Consider the following 22,078-nt stretch of genomic DNA (forward strand, 5'->3'; position numbering starts at 1 on the left):
TTTGGGTATTCACTAAATAAAAAGAAAAGGTTCAACTATACAGTATGCTGCCCAAACACCTTCAATATTTAGGTTTAGGTTGGCATATTAAACAGAATGAAATATATATATATACAAATATAAAAAATAACTAGGACTGCGCGCAGTACTGAACGGGCCCTCGCAGAGTGGAGCCGTCGGGGGAGGCGCCGTCAGGGGAGGGCACATCGGACGCGGTGCTGTTGGCTCAGTCCCTATGCGTACCAAATTGCGTGTCTCCTACCACTGTGCTTGTGGTAGGTGTAAAACATGTTACTTCCTGTAGCCAGCAGGGGGCGCTATGACTGTGTGTCAATATAGACACGTGGGTGTGTCCCGGGGTGGACCCTAATGACGTTTGTGAAATTTGGGACAGATTGGACAATGTATGGTCAAGTTATCCAGTCTTGTGTGTTATGGCGAGACGCCATATTTTGCCGCCAAGCCACGCCCACATAGTGTGACAGGCGGTAAAGATTAATACAACTTTTGATCCCAAAGGCTTTGTGATGGTGCTGACCAAGTTTGAAGAGAATTGGATGAAATCTGTAGGAGGAGTTCGTTAAAGTATGTGACCTGGAAATGGCCAAAAATGATGACAATTGCGATATTCAAACCAAGATGGCGGGCTTCCTGTTGGGTTTGAGGTATGGGTCCAAGAGGCTTTTTGGTGCGTCTCCACATGAAACACGTGTGTACCAAATTTCGTGTCTCTACGTGAAACCTACTGCTGGGGCTAGGCGTAAAAGATGTTACTTGCTGTTGCCAGCAGGGGGCGCTATGACTGTGTGTCAATATTGACACGTGGGTGTGTTCCGGGCTGGACCCTAATCACGTGTGTGAAATTTGGGACAGATTGGACAATGTATGGTCAAGTTATACTGTCTCCAGTGTTATGGCGAGACGCCATATTTTGCCGCCATGCCACGCCCACATAGTGTGACCATCGGTAAAGCTTTATACAACTTTTGATCCCAAAGGCCTTGTGATGCTACTGACCAAGTTTGAAGTCAATGGGATGAAATCTGTTGGAGGAGTTATGTAAAGTGTGCAAGGTGGTCATGTGATGAAAGGGGGCGTGGATAAAAAATAAGGGGCGGGGCTTAATGAATTATTGTTATATAGAAGTGTTAAGGGCTGGACTCTGATGAAGCATGAGAAGTTTGAAACAGATGGGACAAAGAATGGGAAAGTTATAACAATCTCGTGTTTTATGGCGAGTCACCATATTTTGCCGCCATGCCACGCCCACATAGTGTGACCGTCTGTAAAGATTTATACAACTTTTGATCCCAAAGGCCTTGTGATGGTACTGACCAAGTTTGAAGTCAATTGGATAAAATCTGTAGGAGGAGTTCGTAAAAGTATGCGACCTGGAAATGGCGAAAAACGATGACAAGTGCAATATTCAATCCAAGATGGCCGACTTCCTGTACGTTTTCGGGTATGGGTTCTTGAGGCTTTTTGGTGCGTCTTCCCATGATACACATATGTACCAACTTTTGTGTGTCTACGTGACAAAAACCTATATTGTGAGGATGTTTTGAAAATTTTGAGGGGGCGCTAGTGAGTCATTTTGCAAGGTCCATTCCCGCGAATACCAGAATACGTAAATTTCAAATCTTATTAATGTATATTCCAAATATGGCGAGTTTTTGAATATGATAAAGGCCTCAAATAAGCGATTTATTCCCCCTAAAAATAATAATAATAAACGGACCAATTTCAATAGGGTCCTCGCACCGTTAGTGCTCGGTCCCTAAAAATATAACTCCATATATAACTTCCACATAATAGAGTTATGAATGCAATTGAGTGTGAGTGTGTGTGTGTGTGTGTGTGTGTGTGTGTGTGTGTGTGTGTTTGTCTTTGTCACATGGTGGGAACCAGCAACAGACAGCACACTCACATCGTGGGCACCAAAATCTTGGTGGGGACCAAAATGCTGGTCCCCACCAGGAAGAGCACTGAATCCATGGAAAAGAAGGCCAAAGGGATGCCCTGTCAACTTTTCAGGGGTTGCCCCACAATGCATGAAAAACCGGTTTTGTGTGCTTAAGTGTGCTTAGCTCGGTTAACTCAGTACTGCCACCTACAGGTCGGACCTCAAGAGTCAGAAACACACACTTTATACACACTTGGCACATCTGCGCATGTGCAAGCAGTTCAGGCCGCTAATTAAGTATGCTAATCAGCCACTAGCTTGCCTAAGCTGACAGGTGGAATTTCAACAAGGTTTTACCATTTCTCCTGGATGTACTGACACAAAACAAGTGCTTATTGACTCGACAGACAGAGGAGATAACTACACGGAGACATTTTCGGCATTTGACAGCTCTGTTTTCAGCTGAGCACGTGGAAGAGTGGCTTTAACAGAAAGGTAAGTCATGCTTTGATGACTTTAAAATGTATTTCAGTGAGACAGTTTGATTTTTTTATATTTTTGTACTGTTAAAAGCCCACATTTAATAGCCGATATATATCAAACTTAATGATTTCTCACAAAAACAGGGGTAGTTGTGTTTTTAAAAAGACAAACAGCAACTTCGGCAGGTTGCATTTGGTCATAGATTGAAATCTTAAGAGTTGAGGAAGAGCTACCGGCGTTAGCCGAGCGGCTAGCGCTAGCTTATAGGCTAACACAGGAGTCTGGGGCAGCAACGTGAGTTGCGCGTGAGCCGCGCGCGTGCGCCGCGCGCGTGCACGTGACGTGCGCGTGAGGTGCGCACGTGCCACGTGAGATGCACATGAGCTGCGGTCAACTGTGCTGTGAGTTGACTGACTAACTGGTGACTACTGTGAGTATCCTGTTTAGTTTGACTTTAGTTTCCTCTTGTTTAGAGCATCATGCAGCTATTCAGAAGCTGAAAATTCAGCGCAGATGGCAGTAGGGATAGGGGATACATAGAGCAAAATCTTGAGAGTTGAGGGAGAGCTACCTGACGTTAGCAGAGCAGCTAGCGCTAGCTAATTGAGCTGTTGGCTGTGCTAAATATTGCCATTCATGAGTTTCCACTCATAACATATTCTTAAATATAAGGTAAACACATACGTATAAAATATATGCAAACATATGTACATGTGCTTTAATTTGCACAAGACATTCATCATTAACATTTATGGTTGTAATTCAGTCGATAAAGTACATATTTTATATAGCCTGATTTGGTATTGTGTGGTGGAAGAGAGGTGGGGTATTGTTTGAAGTCCAGAATGCTGCTATTTTTTCCCCCCAATTTAGATTTGATAATATTGAGTGGTTAATTTTCTGACTGTGCTATTCTCATATACATAATGTGGTCTATATTTGGCTTTCTAACATAACCCAAGACATGTTTATCAAATGTAAAATTTATAGGGATATCTTGTAATATTATAATTGTTTTGTGTTTAATGACAGGATTTCCAATGGCTGCAAGGAGGAGGAGGGGGAAACCTCCATTACAGGATGCTACAGAAAATGCTATCAAGGCACAGGACAAGATAGCAGAATTAGAAGTGAAGTACATCAATTCCTTTAAAGGTACTCTGTTTTTGTGTTCTTTCAGGGTCCAAAATTAGAACCAGCCACCTGCAATAGGCAGGTAGATGATCACTTGTGTAACACTCTTTGTTTTGTCTTGCGGTATGAATCCAGCATACCTTAACCCTTTCATGCATAGAGGTCACTACAGTGTACAGCTGTTAAAAAGTGCTTTTTCTCTATATATGCCTGTAATTTTGGGCACTGCTGCATATAGTCCACACTAGTGGAAGCTAATGCATCATCCCATACAAAAAAAGTAGTAGTAGAGCTCGTGCTCTCATCAATGGAGGATCCATGAAGATACACACCAGAGGCAGACCCAGTGCCACTCCATCACTGGCAAAACAGAGAGTAGTGTCTAAGGCCCCCTCTTAGATCTGGTTTGCCCCCAGAAACCACTGGCCCCAGCTCAAGGAAGCAAAAAATGCCAGTAGATGCCAAGATGCTGCATGCACAAAGAACCAAGTAGATCTGCATGCAGTGTCTTGCAGCTTTGTGCCCAAGATGCTTTGGCAACTATCATAGAAAATAGTCTCAAACATGAGCAACAAGCATGATTTGACAGGAAATATGATACATGCTATAAGACACTATGAGAGAATATGCTCAGTTCAGAGACTTAACAAAAATACAGTATGACATCCCTAAAGATAAATAAAAACGCCTAGTGAAAAAATAAGTTTTATGTTTATGTTAACTTTTATATTTATCAATAGAGCTCAAATAGAGAGGCCTACAGAGTAGTGGAGGAACCACCATTCCAACAGAATACCATATTACAACTGTATAACTAAATTACAACTATACCCATATAACTACCATGTTATTACATTGATGTGGTTTTACAGTACAAAACGCATGAAGTACACTTGAGTGGACAAAAAAATATTTCTTTATAGAATAAAGATAGACATTTTTTTTTTCAAACCTTGTTTTACATCCCTAATGATGTATAAAAATACTTAGTAAAAAATCCTGATTGAGTTTATCATAATTCATGCATGAGAGGGTGTGCTTGCACCCCTCCTATCTGTGGTCAGTGTTTCTGACTGGCAGCCTAGCATGACTTCATCTGACTGAATTATAGCTGATATTTGCTAAGCTAAAATTGTTTTCATGTCAGGTCCAAGACAATAAATTGACAGTTTGTGTTGTTTATATGTAATAACATATAATGTGTTTGACCAGGTCGAGGGGTGTTTACCAAAACCCATTTTAGTAAAGGCGACTTTGTGGTGGAGTACAGAGGACAACTAATAACATCTGAAGAATCAGCAAGAAGGAGGAGGACCTATCACAGATCATGTGCTGTTTTCATGTTTGATTTCCACTGGAAAGAAAAGACATGGTGGTAAGGTTTTGATTGATTATGAAATTTGAGTTTTTTCAATGTGCAAACAAATGTGATAATATATTTTTTTAAGTTAGCATCTGTAACCATTAGTAGTTAGAGTAATAGCAAATTACATAGGGTAATTTAATTAGTATTTAAATATTACCAAGCATAATCATTTTGTTACTTTGTGAAGTATTGATGCATCTCAAGAAGATGACAGCCTTGGACGATTAGTCAATGACGACAACAGACATCCCAATTGCAAAATGAAGAAGATCGTAGCAGAGGGCAAACCCTACCTCTGTTTATTTGCTCTGAGGGACATTCATCCAGGAGAAGAAATCACATATGACTATGGTGAAAGTGATTGGCCATGGAGGAAACAGGTTTGTAATAACTGTTGGTCAGTAATCGAGTGAAGAAAGTCTAATGATTGCAAATAATGGCTTCTTGTCAGCTCTTAACAGCCACTGCAGTGTTACAACAGGATACATACATGTCACATCAACAATAGCAAAGTTGCACCTATGCCAAAAAATAAGATTTTAAGCCAGATACATAGAAATATTCTAATTTACACAAATATATTTATTTTTCCTTTGGCTTTTTCTTCTGGTTTAGTTTGATAAATGTCTTCTTGTTGATGAGCTTCACATTCATTTTTAATTATTATTTCAGTCATGTCCTGAGATGACCTCTGACACAGAAGTCTCCAGAACAGCAGAGAAGACTGCAGAGAGGCATCCATCCACCACCATGCAGGTAAGAATCAATTGTATTTCAACATTGTTTTTTCTTTTTTAATCAAATATTTGTAAAGTTGACTCTTGTACATACAGTTTTGTTTAGTTTAGATCAGTGCTACTCTGATGTTAAATATGTTGCCAAGCACAGTCAGGTTTTCCTGATTGAGTGGGGACCGCCCAATCATATACTCTGGCTGCTGTGTTACACTCTTGTCAGGTGTCTTATTTGTGGGGACCACGTTAGCTCAGTAATACTCTGCATATTTACTGCACTGACATGACTTTTTCAGGCATTAAGTTAACAAAACACCATGTATTACACACGGCCTGTAACACAGGCTAAGTTTGCTCTCTACAATTCACATCAGTCCTTGGCCACAGGTCAGTTCAACCCTGTCATCCCTAATATTCACTTGTTTTCAGCTGTAAAAGTCACTGCAGGGTTATAGCAGGATACATACATGTCACATCAATCATAGCCAAGTTCTACCTATGAGAAAAATAAGATTTGGAGCCAGATGCATAGAAATATTGAAATTTACACACGTTTCTTCATTTCTCCTTTGACTTTTTCTTATGGTTTAGTTTAAAAAATGTGTTGTTGTTGATGAGCTTCACATTAATTTTTAATTATTATTTCAGTCATGTCCTGAGATGACCTCTGACACCGAAGTCTCCAGAACAGCAGAGAAGACTGCGGAGAGGCATCCATCCACCACCATGCAGGTAAGAATCAATTGTATTTCAACATTGTTTTTTCTTTTTTAATCAAATACTTGTAAAGTTGACTCTTGTACATACAGTTTGGTTTAGTTTAGATCAGTGCTACTCTGATGTTAAATATGTTGCCAAGCACAGTCGGGTTTTCCTGATTGAGTGGGGACCGCCCTATCATATACTCTGGCTGCTGTGTTACACACTTGTCAGGTGTCTTATTTGTGGGGACCACGTTAGCTCAGTAATACTCTGCCTATTTACTGCACTGACATGACTTTTTCAGGCATTAAGTTAACAAAACACCATGTATTACACACGGCCTGTAACACAGGCTAAGTTTGCTCTCTACAATTCACATCAGTCCTTGGCCACAGGTCAGTTCAACCCTGTCATCCCTAATATTCACTTGTTTTCAGCTGTAAAAGTCACTGCAGGGTTATAGCAGGATACATACATGTCACATCAATCATAGCCAAGTTGTACCTATGAGAAAAATAAGATTTGGAGCCAGATGCATAGAAATATTGAAATTTACACAAGTTTCTTCATTTCTCCTTTGACTTTTTCTTATGGTTTAGTTTAAAAAATGTGTTGTTGTTGATAAGCTTCACATTCATTTTTATTTATTATCTCAGTCATGTCCTGAGATGACCTCTGACACCGATGTCTCCAGAACAGCAGAGAAGACTGTTGAATGGCATCCATCCACCACCATGCAGGTAAGAATCAATTGTATTTTCAACATTGTTTTTTCTTTTTTGGTCAAAGATGTGCAAAGTTGACTCTTGTGCATACAGTTTGGTTTAGTTTAGTTTAGATCAGTGCTACTCTGATGTTAAATATGTTGCCAAGCATAGTCGGGTTTTCCTGATTGAGTGGGGACCGCCCAATCATATACTCTGGCTGCTATGTTACACACTTGTCAGGTGTCTGATTTGTGGGGACCACGTTAGCTAAGTAATACTCTGCATATTTACTGCACTGACATGACTTTTTCAGGCATTAAGTTAACAAAACACCATGTATTACACACGGCCTGTAACACAGGCTAAGTTTGCTCTCTACAATTCACATCAGTCCTTGGCCACAGGTCAGTTCAACCCTGTCATCCCTAATATTCACTTGTTTTTAGCTGTAAAAGTCACTGCAGGGTTATAGCAGGATACATACATGTCACATCAATCATAGCCAAGTTGTACCTGTGAGAAAAATAAGATTTGGAGCCAGATGCAAAGAAATATTGAAATTTACACAAGTTTCTTCATTTCTCCTTTGACTTTTTCTCATGGTTTAGTTTAAAAAAATGTGTTGTTGTTGATGAGCTTCACATTAATTTTTATTTATTATTTCAGTCATGTCCTGAGATGACCTCTGACACCGATGTCTCCAGAACAGCAGAGAAGACTGCAGAGAGGCATCCATCCACCACCATGCAGGTAAGAATCAATTGTATTTCAACATTGTTTTTTCTTTTTTAATCAAATATTTGTAAAGTTGACTCTTGTGCATACAGTTTTGTTTAGTTTAGATCAGTGCTACTCTGATGTTAAATATGTTGCCAAGCATAGTCGGGTTTTCCTGATTGAGTGGGGACCGCCCAATCATATACTGTGGCTGCTGTGTTACACACTTGTCAGGTGTCTGATTTGTGGGGACCACGTTAGCTAAGTAATACTCTGCCTATTTACTGCACTGACATGACTTTTTCAGGCATTAAGTTAACAAAACACCATGTATTACACACGGCCTGTAACACAGGCTAAGTTTGCTCTCTACAATTCACATCAGTCCTTGGCCACAGGTCAGTTCAACCCTGTCATCCCTAATATTCACTTGTTTTTAGCTGTAAAAGTCACTGCAGGGTTATAGCAGGATACATACATGTCACATCAATCATAGCCAAGTTGTACCTATGAGAAAAATAAGATTTGGAGCCAGATGCAAAGAAATATTGAAATTTACACAAGTTTCTTCATTTCTCCTTTGACTTTTTCTCATGGTTTAGTTTAAAAAAATGTGTTGTTGTTGATGAGCTTCACATTAATTTTTATTTATTATTTCAGTCATGTCCTGAGATGACCTCTGACACCGATGTCTCCAGAACAGCAGAGAAGACTGTTGAATGGCATCCATCCACCACCATGCAGGTAAGAATCAATTGTATTTCAACATTGTTTTTTCTTTTTTGGTCAAAGATGTGCAAAGATGACTCTTGTGCATACAGTTTGGTTTAGTTTAGTTTAGATCAGTGCTACTCTGATGTTAAATATGTTGCCAAGCATAGTCGGGTTTTCCTGATTGAGTGGGGACCGCCCAATCATATACTCTGGCTGCTATGTTACACACTTGTCAGGTGTCTGATTTGTGGGGACCACGTTAGCTAAGTAATACTCTGCCTATTTACTGACACTGACATGACTTTTTCAGGCATTAAGTTAACAAAACACCATGTATTACACACGGCCTGTAACACAGGCTAAGTTTGCTCTCTACAATTCACATCAGTCCTTGGCCACAGGTCAGTTCAACCCTGTCATCCCTAATATTCACTTGTTTTCAGCTGTAAAAGTCACTGCAGGGTTATAGCAGGATACATACATGTCACATCAATCATAGCCAAGTTGTACCTATGAGAAAAATAAGATTTGGAGCCAGATGCATAGAAATATTGAAATTTACACAAGTTTCTTCATTTCTCCTTTGACTTTTTCTCATGGTTTAGTTTAAAAAAATGTGTTGTTGTTGATGAGCTTCACATTAATTTTTATTTATTATTTCAGTCATGTCCTGAGATGACCTCTGACACCGATGTCTCCAGAACAGCAGAGAAGACTGCAGAGAGGCATCCATCCACCACCATGCAGGTAAGAATCAATTGTATTTCAACATTGTTTTTTCTTTTTTAATCAAATATTTGTAAAGTTGACTCTTGTGCATACAGTTTTGTTTAGTTTAGATCAGTGCTACTCTGATGTTAAATATGTTGCCAAGCATAGTCGGGTTTTCCTGATTGAGTGGGGACCGCCCAATCATATACTCTGGCTGCTATGTTACACACTTGTCAGGTGTCTGATTTGTGGGGACCACGTTAGCTAAGTAATACTCTGCCTATTTACTGCACTGACATGACTTTTTCAGGCATTAAGTTAACAAAACACCATGTATTACACACGGCCTGTAACACAGGCTAAGTTTGCTCTCTACAATTCACATCAGTCCTTGGCCACAGGTCAGTTCAACCCTGTCATCCCTAATATTCACTTGTTTTTAGCTGTAAAAGTCACTGCAGGGTTATAGCAGGATACATACATGTCACATCAATCATAGCCAAGTTGTACCTATGAGAAAAATAAGATTAGGAGCCAGATGCAAAGAAATATTGAAATTTACACAAGTTTCTTCATTTCTCCTTTGACCTTTTCTCATGGTTTAGTTTAAAAAATGTGTTGTTGTTGATGAGCTTCACATTAATTTTTATTTATTATTTCAGTCATGTCCTGAGATGACCTCTGACACCGATGTCTCCAGAACAGCAGAGAAGACTGTTGAATGGCATCCATCCACCACCATGCAGGTAAGAATCAATTGTATTTCAACATTGTTTTTTCTTTTTTGGTCAAAGATGTGCAAAGATGACTCTTGTGCATACAGTTTGGTTTAGTTTAGTTTAGATCAGTGCTACTCTGATGTTAAATATGTTGCCAAGCATAGTCGGGTTTTCCTGATTGAGTGGGGACCGCCCAATCATATACTCTGGCTGCTATGTTACACACTTGTCAGGTGTCTGATTTGTGGGGACCACGTTAGCTAAGTAATACTCTGCCTATTTACTGACACTGACATGACTTTTTCAGGCATTAAGTTAACAAAACACCATGTATTACACACGGCCTGTAACACAGGCTAAGTTTGCTCTCTACAATTCACATCAGTCCTTGGCCACAGGTCAGTTCAACCCTGTCATCCCTAATATTCACTTGTTTTCAGCTGTAAAAGTCACTGCAGGGTTATAGCAGGATACATACATGTCACATCAATCATAGCCAAGTTGTACCTATGAGAAAAATAAGATTTGGAGCCAGATGCATAGAAATATTGAAATTTACACAAGTTTCTTCATTTCTCCTTTGACTTTTTCTCATGGTTTAGTTTGAAAAATGTGTTGTTGTTGATGAGCTTCACATTCATTTTTAATTATTATTTCAGTCATGTCCTGAGATGACCTCTGACACCAAAGTCTCCACAACAGCAGAGAAGACTGCAGAGAGGCATCCATCCACCACCATGCAGGTAAGAATCAATTGTATTTCAACATTGTTTTTTCTTTTTTGGTCAAATATTTGTAAAGTTGACTCTTGTGCATACAGTTTTGTTTAGTTTAGATCAGTGCTACTCTGATGTTAAATATGTTGCCAAGCATAGTTGGGTTTTCCTGATTGAGTGGGGACAGTCCAATCATATACTCTGGCTGCTGTGTTACACAGCAGGTGTCAGGTGTCTTTATTTTTGGGGACTACATCAGCTAATCAGACTGTGCACATTTACTGACACTGACATGACTTTCTCATGCATTAACCCAACAAAAATCCACGTCTTCATGCTAAATTTGTAGGCAGCATATTTTTGATAAATCTCAACCAACTTGAACCTTGAAAGGAGTAACCCCAGATTTCCACTGGATGCGGAACGTGTCTGCTTTGGAAAGAGTCTGTGTGCCGGTGTCCATCAATACCTACTGGTTCCATCTGTGATGTGCACTGTTGCGGCTCTGCCGGACATTGGAAATTAGAGGATTCACCAGATCTTGTTAATTCACACATAATTGCGCAATATACCAGTATCTAGTCTTCACAGAGCGAACCACAAAACCATAGAACAGTTTATGGTGTCCATCCAGAGGAGCAGAGGGTCTTCAAGGTGTGAAATATGATCTGCTGTGGCCACAGACTGTTTTATTTTGAAAATAAGCTTTTTGTTTTATTTTGTGTCTGTGCACAACTTCCTGTCCGGCACGACCTTCTCTGTGCTGAATTTACGAGTTGTTCTCCAGCGTCTGGCAAAAATAGAAGCTCTGCATATCTGCTGCAGAGGGCTCCAGACTGCTGTAGCCGTGGCGCAGTGCATCCGCATCCAGTGGAAATTGCAGCAATTTCTGTTTCATTTGTGTTAGGTTGAGATTAGGAGATTAGGTTCTGAAATGGGATTTTGCATTGTTGTGTAATTTTCTGTTAAGATGCATAAAGCTGTTGTAGCAGTCTTTAAGAAAAGTCACTTTTTGTCCTGTAGGACTTGGATGAATCAGACTCTGATCATTCAGCAAACAGAACTGGAATCATTCCTTGCCTTGTTGGCTACACAGATTCTGAAGAATCTCCCGGTCCACACACCAGCTCTTTACAGCTAAATGAAAGCTGCGAGGTACTTTGATGTCGATATTGTACTGACAGGCATTAGACAAATTTGATTGCTACAAACAGTTTTTTACTTTTCTTTTTTTTTTTTACATCATAGACATGGAGTCTGTCTTCTGAATCTGAACTTACCCTCACTGACCAAGACAAACAGTCTATTCCAAGATTGAGGAGGACCAAGAGCATACAGGTGTGCAACACACACAATGAAGGGAAAATGTTGATACATATATTTAACATTTCTAAAGCTATAGTATTTCCTTTATGACATGTGTATGCCAGATGCTTAAGTGGCATGGTGCCTGAAACTGAATTTACCTTTTTTTCTCTTCACTTGCTCCTGAAGATGAAAGGTCGAGTTGACTTTGATTCAGATGAGCTTTATGATCACACCTCAGATGACAGTGGAGAAGAGTATATTCCTAAGAGTGTTGAAGATTCTTCTGAAGATTCAGACCCTTGTGACATTAAGACTGACCAGAAAATAACAAAGCTCAGATTTCCAAACTTGGGGAAGACAGTAGATGTCAGAGATGGATGTCTCCCAGTGACAGAACTTGTCCATGCCACTTTGAATCCGAAGAGAGGGCGCTCATCTTCAAGAAAAGAAGGCACCTCTGGTACAAGGCGAAGAAGAAGATGTTCAAGCAGTGTGCCTTGCCCAGCAACACAAACAAGTACTGGTAACTTATCAGAACAGAGTGGAGGGGGCGACTCTAGACATAGAGTCCTGTTGGATAATTCGGCACATGATCTAGAGCAAAATCTACCTGACAGCACCTCTTCCCTGGGTGGAGTGATTGATGATTTACTTTCCATACCTGCTGTTTGTAAGAAAGAGGATGGATCAAGAATGTATAACAAAAAGCAATACTGTCTGTACTGTAAATTGGGGGTTATAAAAATGGCAAGGCATTTGGAGCGCGCTCATCAAGACAAGTCCGAGGTTGCAAGGGCTGTGTCCTTCCCAAAAGGCTCAAAAGAAAGACGGATGCATATGGAACACTTGAGAAACAAGGGCAACTTTGCACATAATGTTGAAGTATTGAATTCTGGTGTTGGAATTCCTGTTCCTCGCAAGCAACCAAAGGATGAATCTCAAGTGCAGAATTTTCTGCATTGTGCATATTGTCAGGGCTTCTTTACAAAGAAAGTCCTTTGGAGGCACATGAAGATCTGCAAATTCAAACCTAGTATTCCACCTAAACCTGGCAAAACACGTGTCCAGGCGCTTTGTGGATTTGCTGCGCCTCCACCACCTGGAGTGAAGGAACAACTTTGGAAGCTCCTGAACAAAATGGTTCGGGACGACGTGTATTTTGCTGTCAAATCTGATCCATGTATCATGGAGTATGGTGAACATTTATACAACAGGCTTGGGTATGATCCTGGCAAACATGAATACATTCGCCAGAAATTGAGAGAGTTGGGACGGCTTCTGATATGCTCAAGAAAAAACACTCCCTTGAAGATGATTCAAGATCACATCAAGCCTGCAAATTTCATGTACGTTATTGAGGCAGTTAAAGACGTTGCAGGCTACAATAGTGAAACAGATGCATACAGGTGCCCCAGTCTGGCTCTCAAAATTGGATACAGCCTGAAAAAGATTTCAATGCTTGTTGAAAGCCGTGCAAATGTACAAAGTGACTACAGTGCAGCAAAGGATGCTCGTACATTCCGCAGCGTGTATGAAGCCAGGTGGAATGAGCTGATATCAGCTGCATCACTGAGAACACTTCAGGAGTCCAAGTGGAATACTCCTCAGTTGCTTCCATTCACAAAAGATGTTCAGACACTCCATTCCTTTTTAGATGCGCAGCAAGAAGAACTTTTCAGCCAACTATCCTCAGAGACGTCCCCCCAGACCTGGGCACAGCTGACGAAAGTCATTTTGACTAAAGTCATTTTGTTTAACCGTCGAAGATCTGGGGAAGTGTCAAAAATTCCGGTTTCGGCTTATTTGTCTCACAATCCATCAGACCCACAGGAGGAAGTGAATTTAGCACTCTCAGACCTAGAGAAGAAGCTCTGTCAGCATTTCCGAAGGATTGAAATAAGAGGTAAAAGAGGACGAAAAGTTCCTGTACTTTTGACCCCACCAGTGCAAGCAGCATTGGATCTGCTCATCAGAAAAAGACAGGAATGTGGGGTTCTCCCAGAGAACACATACCTGTTTGCACGACCATCAACTCTCATCTGCTTTCGTGGATCTGACTGTTTGCGACACTTTGCCAAGGTCTGCGGTGCAAAAAACCCTGAAAGTCTGACTTCAACAAAATTACGCAAACAAACTGGGACCCTGTCACAAGTCCTTAACCTCACTAACACAGAGCTCGATCAACTAGCAGATTTTCTTGGACATGACATTAGAGTGCACAGACAGTTTTACAGACTTCCAGAGGGCACTCTCCAACTGGCTAAAATAAGCAAGGTTCTCATGGCTCTGGAGCAGGGGTGTCTGGCAGAGTTCAAGGGGAAGTCCCTGGATGACATTTGTATTGATCCTGAAGGTACCAAATATTTAATTGTTCTACAGAATAAAAAAAACAATTTGTGTAGCCGGACTTAATTTCTTTGGTATTTTTTGAGTGTGTGAGGATCAAATGATGCATTTTGCACTTAGTCAATTTCCTTCCTCCCCTCTTTCAATCGTCCACAGAGAATGTACACCTAGACAGCGACCAGGAAAGAGACCCTGAGGCACCATGTGAAGCAGACGATGAGTCAGACTCACCAGGTAAGCCCACCAGCCCCAATATGATCCTTAAATGTGTCCATTGTCGCAGATCCATGGATAACCACAATTTTATTGGCTAATTTTGAGTTTATTCTGATATTGATATTATTTAAATATTGATAAAATATGTATGTAAGAAAATGTAATAAAGGCCATGTTTGGAGAGTGGCACAATTTTCACAAGTTTGCCTTACAATGGATTTGAAGCAAAACCATTAAGATGTGATTTAAGTTGACTTTCAGCTTTGAATAACAAAAATACCAGGTTTTCTCTTTGGGAATTGGTCATTTCTATAGAGAGTCCTACATTTTCAGAGTTTCAACTGTAATTGAAAAAAAAGATGAATTTAGATTACATTTTGATATTCAAAGGTTAACATTGCTATTTCATCACAAAATATGGTTTTGTCCTTCATAAAATAAAAAAAATCCACTAATTGTGACAACTTTTAAAACAGATGTATATTAGCATGAATGACATGTTTCCTTCAAATACTTCATACATTAAAAGGGAATGGACATGGATGGTTCACTGAGGGATACAACTGCATGGCAGTAATTCCATTTTTCCCCCCCTCTGGCTTTCAGAGAATGCAACCACAACAGAGTACAGTGAGACAATAGGGCCAGATGTAAGACATACAGTCAACAATGCAGCACCACAGCAAGATACTGTGACGACTCCACAGGCCAGAGATCATCAGAAACCTCTGAAAGGGTTAAAAGGTAAAGTTTTGTCAAATTTAGATTTCAAGATTGGCTGATTTCAAGATCAAAAATGTAAGGTAATGAGAGCTACTTGTTTGTGTTGTGTGTTGGTGCACAGGACGACAACCTAGCAAGAGAAAGATGTGGGAGAAAGAGGAGATTGCTGCTGTCGAAAGGCACATGATGTCCTTCATCACAACATGCCGTGTTCCAGGAAAAAGTGACTGTGATAAGTGCCTTAGCGCAGAGAAGACTGCTCTTAGGAACAGAAATTGGCTAGCCATTAAATTTTACATCAAGAATCGCATCACAGCTCTGAAGAAGACAATGTAAAGTTCAAAACTAGTAGACAAATGTTAATTGTCAATTTGTTGTTTTGGTTCATTTAGAATCAAGCTCACAAAAAGTTGGCTGTTCAGTTATTTGACAGGTTCAAATATCTGACTTGAGTTTGTATCAGTCAGTAAAATTGTGACATTGGTTTACCAACATAACTGTTATGTTGTTACATTTACTAACATGTTGATTAGTAATCAGCAATCTCTATGAGAGGTTGAAGAATCTGACCAGGTTTTTCTGTTTGTTTTGGGTTTTTTTTGCAATAAAACCTCTCAGTGATGTGACCTATATCTTGTGGTAATGCAGACCTTATTTGTGATCCAGTTAACACTAGGTTTATATGATAATGGGGCTGTCAAGCAGTTAAATACATTAGTCTGTGATGGCAGACTCTACAAAGTAAGTTAAACCTGAGGGTGTGTGAAGTGGTCCTAACAAAGACAGAAAAACCAGAAGTGTGTATATTGGGACCCCATTAATTACTATAAACCTGACAAGTCCCCATTAGGCTGTCCCTGGTCAGGTGAAGGACTCTACTTTGTCTGATTGACAATTTGAAGTGACATATGTTTTTCTGGCTGCTCCAGTAAACTGCCTGATTTTATTCAGTGCTGTAGCACCTTCAGAAAGGGTGGTTCCCACATTGCATGTCCTCGTCTTGTGTCCCTACAATGTAGTAAAGACAAGTATGTGTGTGTGTGTGTGTGTGTGTGTGTGTGTGTGTGCAGGTCAACTCTACAGAGGGAGTTAGTATCAAACTCACACAAAGTCCCACTCAAAGTCCATAAACTTCCTCAAGAGCTTTCTTGACTTTCTTCTGGACCATTTTCCCACTTCTCTTGCTTGTCACCTTGCCCTGTCGTGCCTTTGTCCCTCGCTCTGGGTTGATTCCTACACAGCTTCTACAAGATATGGCAAGGTGAAACAGAAAGACACACAAAAAAATATGAAATTATGCTTTACATCATCAGTCATTTGAAGCAAATGCATAATATTAATCTTGTTGAAATTAATATTTTTCTCATTGTAGAATTTTGAGATGAGCTACCTACTAAGTTTGAGATTCATCTGAGTGGGACCTTCATGTAAAGCAATGCAAAAATGACTCGAAAGCACAACCATCTGAGACTAATGACTAAATATGGGATTCAAACTTACCTCTGTATGAATTCAAGGATGCAGGCTGCCTCATCCTGATACTGAAGGTTGAAATTGTAATAGCATGTGAAGACAACAGCAAGCCCCATCACAAATGATGCTCCTTCACAAACCACCTGGCCCTCGATGCTAACCATCCATCTTTGGTCAGAAGTCAATGGATCTGAAAAACAAAATTTACCAAACAGAAAGTTGTCAGGGAACCCAATCAGTAAGAAGCCTTTTGAATTTACAAAAACAGAGGGCTAAACACCCAGGCATAAATGAGGAACTGGATTTGACTGATATTTAGATTGTCTATATTTACTTTCTTTTTTTAGTTTGTCAAGTTATTGTTGTCCAAGACAACGCCATCTGCTGGGCATTTTATTTGTTAACACAAAATTGTTTATAAGAGCCCTAAATTCCTCATAGATCTAGCCTCATCTTAAAGTGCACCAGATTGATGCATTTCACTTTAAAATGTCCATAGTTCAAAAATCCTCTGAGAAACACTAGTACAGTGCAAGTATAGTCACAAAACTTGTGTGTGCTTACCTAGAATGATCAAGCGAGGGCTGTCAGGCAGGGCAAGGGATGCCTTCACAGTTGCTGCTGTGACTGACACCTACATAGCAGACAAAAGAAACATTGCAATAAGTTTATATTAAAATTATTACAAAATGTTTTAACAATGGTTCACATTAACTTACTTTTAAAGAAATGCTGAAAACATACATCTCTATTTATCCCATTTCAATCTGCAAAGTTGACTAGATCAGTTATACTCACATCTGCATGCAAGATAAGGGCTTCTTTCCTCTCTTTGAAGTGTGCCATCAGTAGATCCAGAAGGTAGGGGAATGTTGCACTTTTTTCCACGGAGAGGACCTTCTTCACATCATCATTGCTGGGATTTGCCTTGAAGTATTCTAAGATGATTCTGCCCTGGTCTTCAGGAAATGCCTCCATCACTCTCAGGATCTGAATGTCTGTGAGGAGCTCAAAGTGAGCACACATGCTCCTTGGCAGGAACAAGTAGGGCCACTGACTTTTTATGTCCTCCAGAGGGACAGCTGGTGTGGCGTTGATCATTTTGCGTTGCAGATAATAAGTTGTTTCCATCAAGTTTTGTATTTCTCCCCTTTCTGCACCTGCCAGGCCTTCATGTCTATATATATCAGTCATATTTTGTCTCAGACCTTCAAGACTTTCTTCAGTTTCCTCAGGTGGTAACTCTGGTTGCCATCGTGTGCACCCATAGCTGTCTGCTGGTCCTCGGGCTGGTATAGCCCCTGTGGCATCCTTTGAAACTCTATGTCGAGCAAGGGTGTTGTTCCTGTTCAAATGCTCCATGCGCACTTTAACCTGGCTCAGAAGTGATTCAAAGCCTCCACCTATCATTGTCTTTCCATCGTCCAAGGTATCAGCAAAGGATTGTGGATATTGTCTTGTAATGTTTCTGGTAATTGTGAGGCACTGTGCCCTTGTGGGGTTTGCTTCATGTTTTCTCATATTATCCACAAGCACTCTCACAAACTGCCGTCTGTCAGATGGTGAGGGCCTTTTACCACTTGTAACTGTAGAAAGCAACCCAGGTGGCATTTTGTTCCAGTTCACCTGGAAGGTTTCCGGCCAGTTTTTCTTGATATTTGTGCGTGGAGATGGTTGAGGAGAAGACATGGGACTTGAGCTTGAAGGGCTTGTAACAGATGAGGTGCTTGTGGACAGCTGCCTGGGTGGGGTCTCAACACTCACTGTATCTGAAAAAAGAAGAAGAAGAAAACAAAGTGTTACACTGACCAACTCCATCTTTTTCATTTTTAAAATTTACATGACCAGCCTCAAGAGAATTACAACAGTTAATAACCTTTTGATTTCCAGCAATCGAGGAGCTTCCTACACTGGATGGGCCTGATGAAGTCCACCATGTCCTCCTCTTGAACATATTTCAGGTCTTCTCTGCTCTCCACTCCCTGCAGTATCAGCTTTTCTACCAATAACTTTATTTTTTCTTCTGGGAGACTCGGGAGTGTTGCCTGGATGATCTCCCAGATCCATGCAGTGGCATCATCACACATTATGCTATGGATGGAACAGAATGGTGCAATGCAATTACAGACAAGCCAAGCATACTGTATTCTGGCAAAGGGTAATAATCTGTAAGCTCTCCCTGTTCAACACAAAAGTATTGTGTCATTGTTTTTTCTGTGTTTGTCAAGTAATGCACCCCTTGGTCAAGTAGACAGACAGACTGGCATTTTTCAGTCACAAAATATACCAGTGTGCTTTTGTGAATGACAATTAACTTTATCTTACCAAAGACCAGCCCCTCATCATTTTTAGCCAGCACAACCCACAAATTCTTTTTGTAAAGTGTACCTTTTACTTGAACATCATGTGCAGAGACTGTGTTACCTGGAAGCAAACTAAGATGGGCAACAGACTGTTTTATCTTGTCATTGTAGTCATCCACATAGAAATCTGTGCTTCTTTCAACAACTACAGATGGTGGGAACACAGCACCAGCACTTAAGTAAGCTTGTAGAAGTTGATGCCTTTCAGTTAGAGTAGAGCACAAGTTCTTGAAGTTGTGCAGTTTCCGTGCACACTGTTTAAAGTACGTGTGCTTACTTTCGAAACGTAGGGTCCACAAGCGAATAAGTGGTCCAAAGCAAATAATGAGGTCTGGATAATGCAACAAATAATGGTGCTTTGGTTTCAAAGGGTGACTGGGGAAAGTGTCTTTTCTACTGACTGTGTATTCGTCTATCAGTACTTTCAAGTAGGCTATCTGGCCTGTGGTGATGGCAGGTGCACATATTAGCTCAACGATTTGTCTGAGTTGCAATATGAGTTGCCACACTTCATTTTCCTCTGGATTATGAATCCTGTCCCCTATCAAGACTGGTAGGAGTCTGAGAAGAGTCCAATTCTGGACAGCGTGGCCACTTAACTTCTCACTTCCAGGATTAACATCAAATGGTTTGTTATTTGCACCATTGCCAAGATATCTGAAGTGATTAATGCGCTGATTTAATTGCATGTAAGTGAACTCGTTCTGTTTGACAAAATGGCTGAGATACAGTGCCAGGTCATATGATACGATGCCTTCAAAAAGGTCATGGCCTAAGCAAGGAGGTAAACCTGGATTACAAACATGAAAGTGAGCAAGTTCATTAAATTTGGAATCACATTTAATACCAAAGTATGAGTGTGAATCATTTTCAATCACCTGCTGAACATTATTTTTATAGGACTCCACTGTTCTGGTGGAAGACCTTGTCAGTGGCATGGAAATGAATGTTGGACGATCTATGTCACAATACCTGCAAAAGTAAGTGCTCCTGCTAAAATTTTCTACAAAACCACCAATATTGTGGGATCCAAGATTATCTCCAGCAATGGCACACAATGTGCCTTTCAGCTGCCCATCAGGTGTGGCTATGCCATTTTCCTCAAGATCTTTGATATCTGCAACAAGTGTACTAAATACTTTTTCCTGGCCAAAGTATTTGAAATCCTGCTCCCGACATAGCAGAACTAGCTGCATTTGCTCAACACTCGACCTGTTATGAGGTGCTACATCTGCAAGCGTTGCATACACTGCAAGAACTTTATGCTTCTTTTTACCAGAGCCTAGTGGATTTGCCACTTCAAATGCATCTTTATACAATATCAAACCAAAGGCCTTATCATCTGATTGAAACAGCAGATTACCAGCCAACTGCTACCATCCCATACATCCTCCAAGATGTCTTTTGGTCCATCACTAGAATGCATGTGCTGCTTGTGTGAATGAACTTGCTGTCTAACTGACTCACACTGAAAAAGTGTCTGGCATGTTTCTTTAACTGGCACATACTGAACAAAGCATTCTTTACCAGACTCATTTTGTCCAAGATACAAACGCACTGGCTCAACATATCTGAACTCATTTTTAAAAAACGCTTTTCTTTTTTTATCCGTTTTTAAAGTACCCATGTTGCAGGCCCTGAAGCAGGCGGCAATCTCCGTGCCTGAGCATGGAAGCCACCAGGAAGTGCATAAAGCCTGCAATTTACCGAAAATTCCAGTAGGGGGTGCTAAGTTTGGCTGCGAAAGAAATCTGCCCATTCATTTCAGTGCTAAATTTGAAAACTTCTCACTTGATTTATTACCTCAGAAAAAATTTTCAGGGACAACATTATGGTCTCAATCGCTAGTAAAAAATCTTCTTCAAGACAATTTGATGTCAATAGTTCTAATAATGGCCCCATTTAGAAGAAAATAGAAGATAAAGAATCGTATGATTTGGGGCGTTTCTAGCTTTGATTGACAGGTCACTGACAAGGCGAGCCGTCACCAGGAGAGAAGCAGAGCGTATCCACGGCAACGTGTCAATAAAGTTATATATAACGTTATATAGATAGAAAAGAGGACGTTTAGCGGTTTGGTCTCATAACTTTGACCCTTTCACACTATATTTTCACTTAATGACAGTTTATTTGAATGTTTTGTTCAGTAAAATGTCTTGTTCAGCGTTTGGTTGGACTAACAGACACTCCAAGGAGTCGCTGCTCAGTTTTCTGAGGTAAGAAAGATACATTTTGTTTTTGTTTTTTTGCTAGCCAAAACTAACATCCCAGTTAATGCTCCAGTTAATGCTAACATGAATTAGCAGCGGCTTCTCTCAGTCGGGTTGCCGGTGTAGAGATGCGTGTAGTCAGTGTTGTCAGATCCCTCGCGCTCCGCCACAGTCCAATTATGGTCTGCTCCGCGTATCGGAAACATGATGGCGACGCAAGATGGCGACGAGTGTAACGCTGAACTCGAGGCTTCCAACGGGCAGTCCACAAACCAATGGGTGACGTCACGGTGACTACGTCCATTATTTATATACAGTCTATGCCCTGAAGAGATCCTCTGATTTAATCTGGCTCACACCGGTAGAGCGCTAACCATGTATGCCGTGTGCTGCGGCGGAGCCGGGTTCGAATCCGGCCTGAGCTCCCTTTGCCGCATGTCTTCCCCTCTGTCACCCCCTTTCTATCTCTCACTATCAATAAAGCAACAAAATGCCAAAAAAATTATCTAAAAAAAAAAAAAAAAATTCATAATGTGTTTCAATCTGTGTCAAATTCGGCTCGGTTAATTTTGGTAGAGTTCACTCTCCACTGTATAAATTTAACATGTAATTTTACATTTACACATACTCCTCCAAAAGCTTACAGCTCGGAGCTAACAACCCAATTAACCACTAGCTTGTAAGACACGCGGTGTTAGCACAAGTGCGTTAGCTCAAAACTGAGAACGGGACTTAAAGTGAATTAATCATGACTTACCAATTTCACTGATTCCGCCTGGAAGTTGATGAAAGATGAAAACAAATCCACCTCGGTTCCGCTGATAAAAATGAAA

General features: G+C 40.5%; 1 protein-coding gene across 1 annotated transcript; it reads left to right on the forward strand.

The window, feature by feature from the left end:
* The first annotated feature begins 8,957 nt into the window (after window positions 1-8,957).
* Window positions 8,958-14,574, forward strand: LOC131981367 (uncharacterized). The gene is made up of 5 exons (XM_059345643.1): window positions 8,958-9,207; window positions 11,630-11,761; window positions 11,855-11,944; window positions 12,101-14,267; window positions 14,417-14,574. Exons 1-5 carry the CDS (start codon window positions 9,136-9,138, stop codon window positions 14,572-14,574), a joined length of 2,619 nt encoding a protein of 872 aa, XP_059201626.1. The 5' UTR covers window positions 8,958-9,135.
* The last annotated feature ends 7,504 nt before the right edge of the window (window positions 14,575-22,078 follow it).

Source organism: Centropristis striata, chromosome 12 (genome assembly GCF_030273125.1).
Source record: "Centropristis striata isolate RG_2023a ecotype Rhode Island chromosome 12, C.striata_1.0, whole genome shotgun sequence".
In the NCBI taxonomy this organism is placed as follows: Eukaryota; Metazoa; Chordata; class Actinopteri; order Perciformes; family Serranidae; genus Centropristis; species Centropristis striata.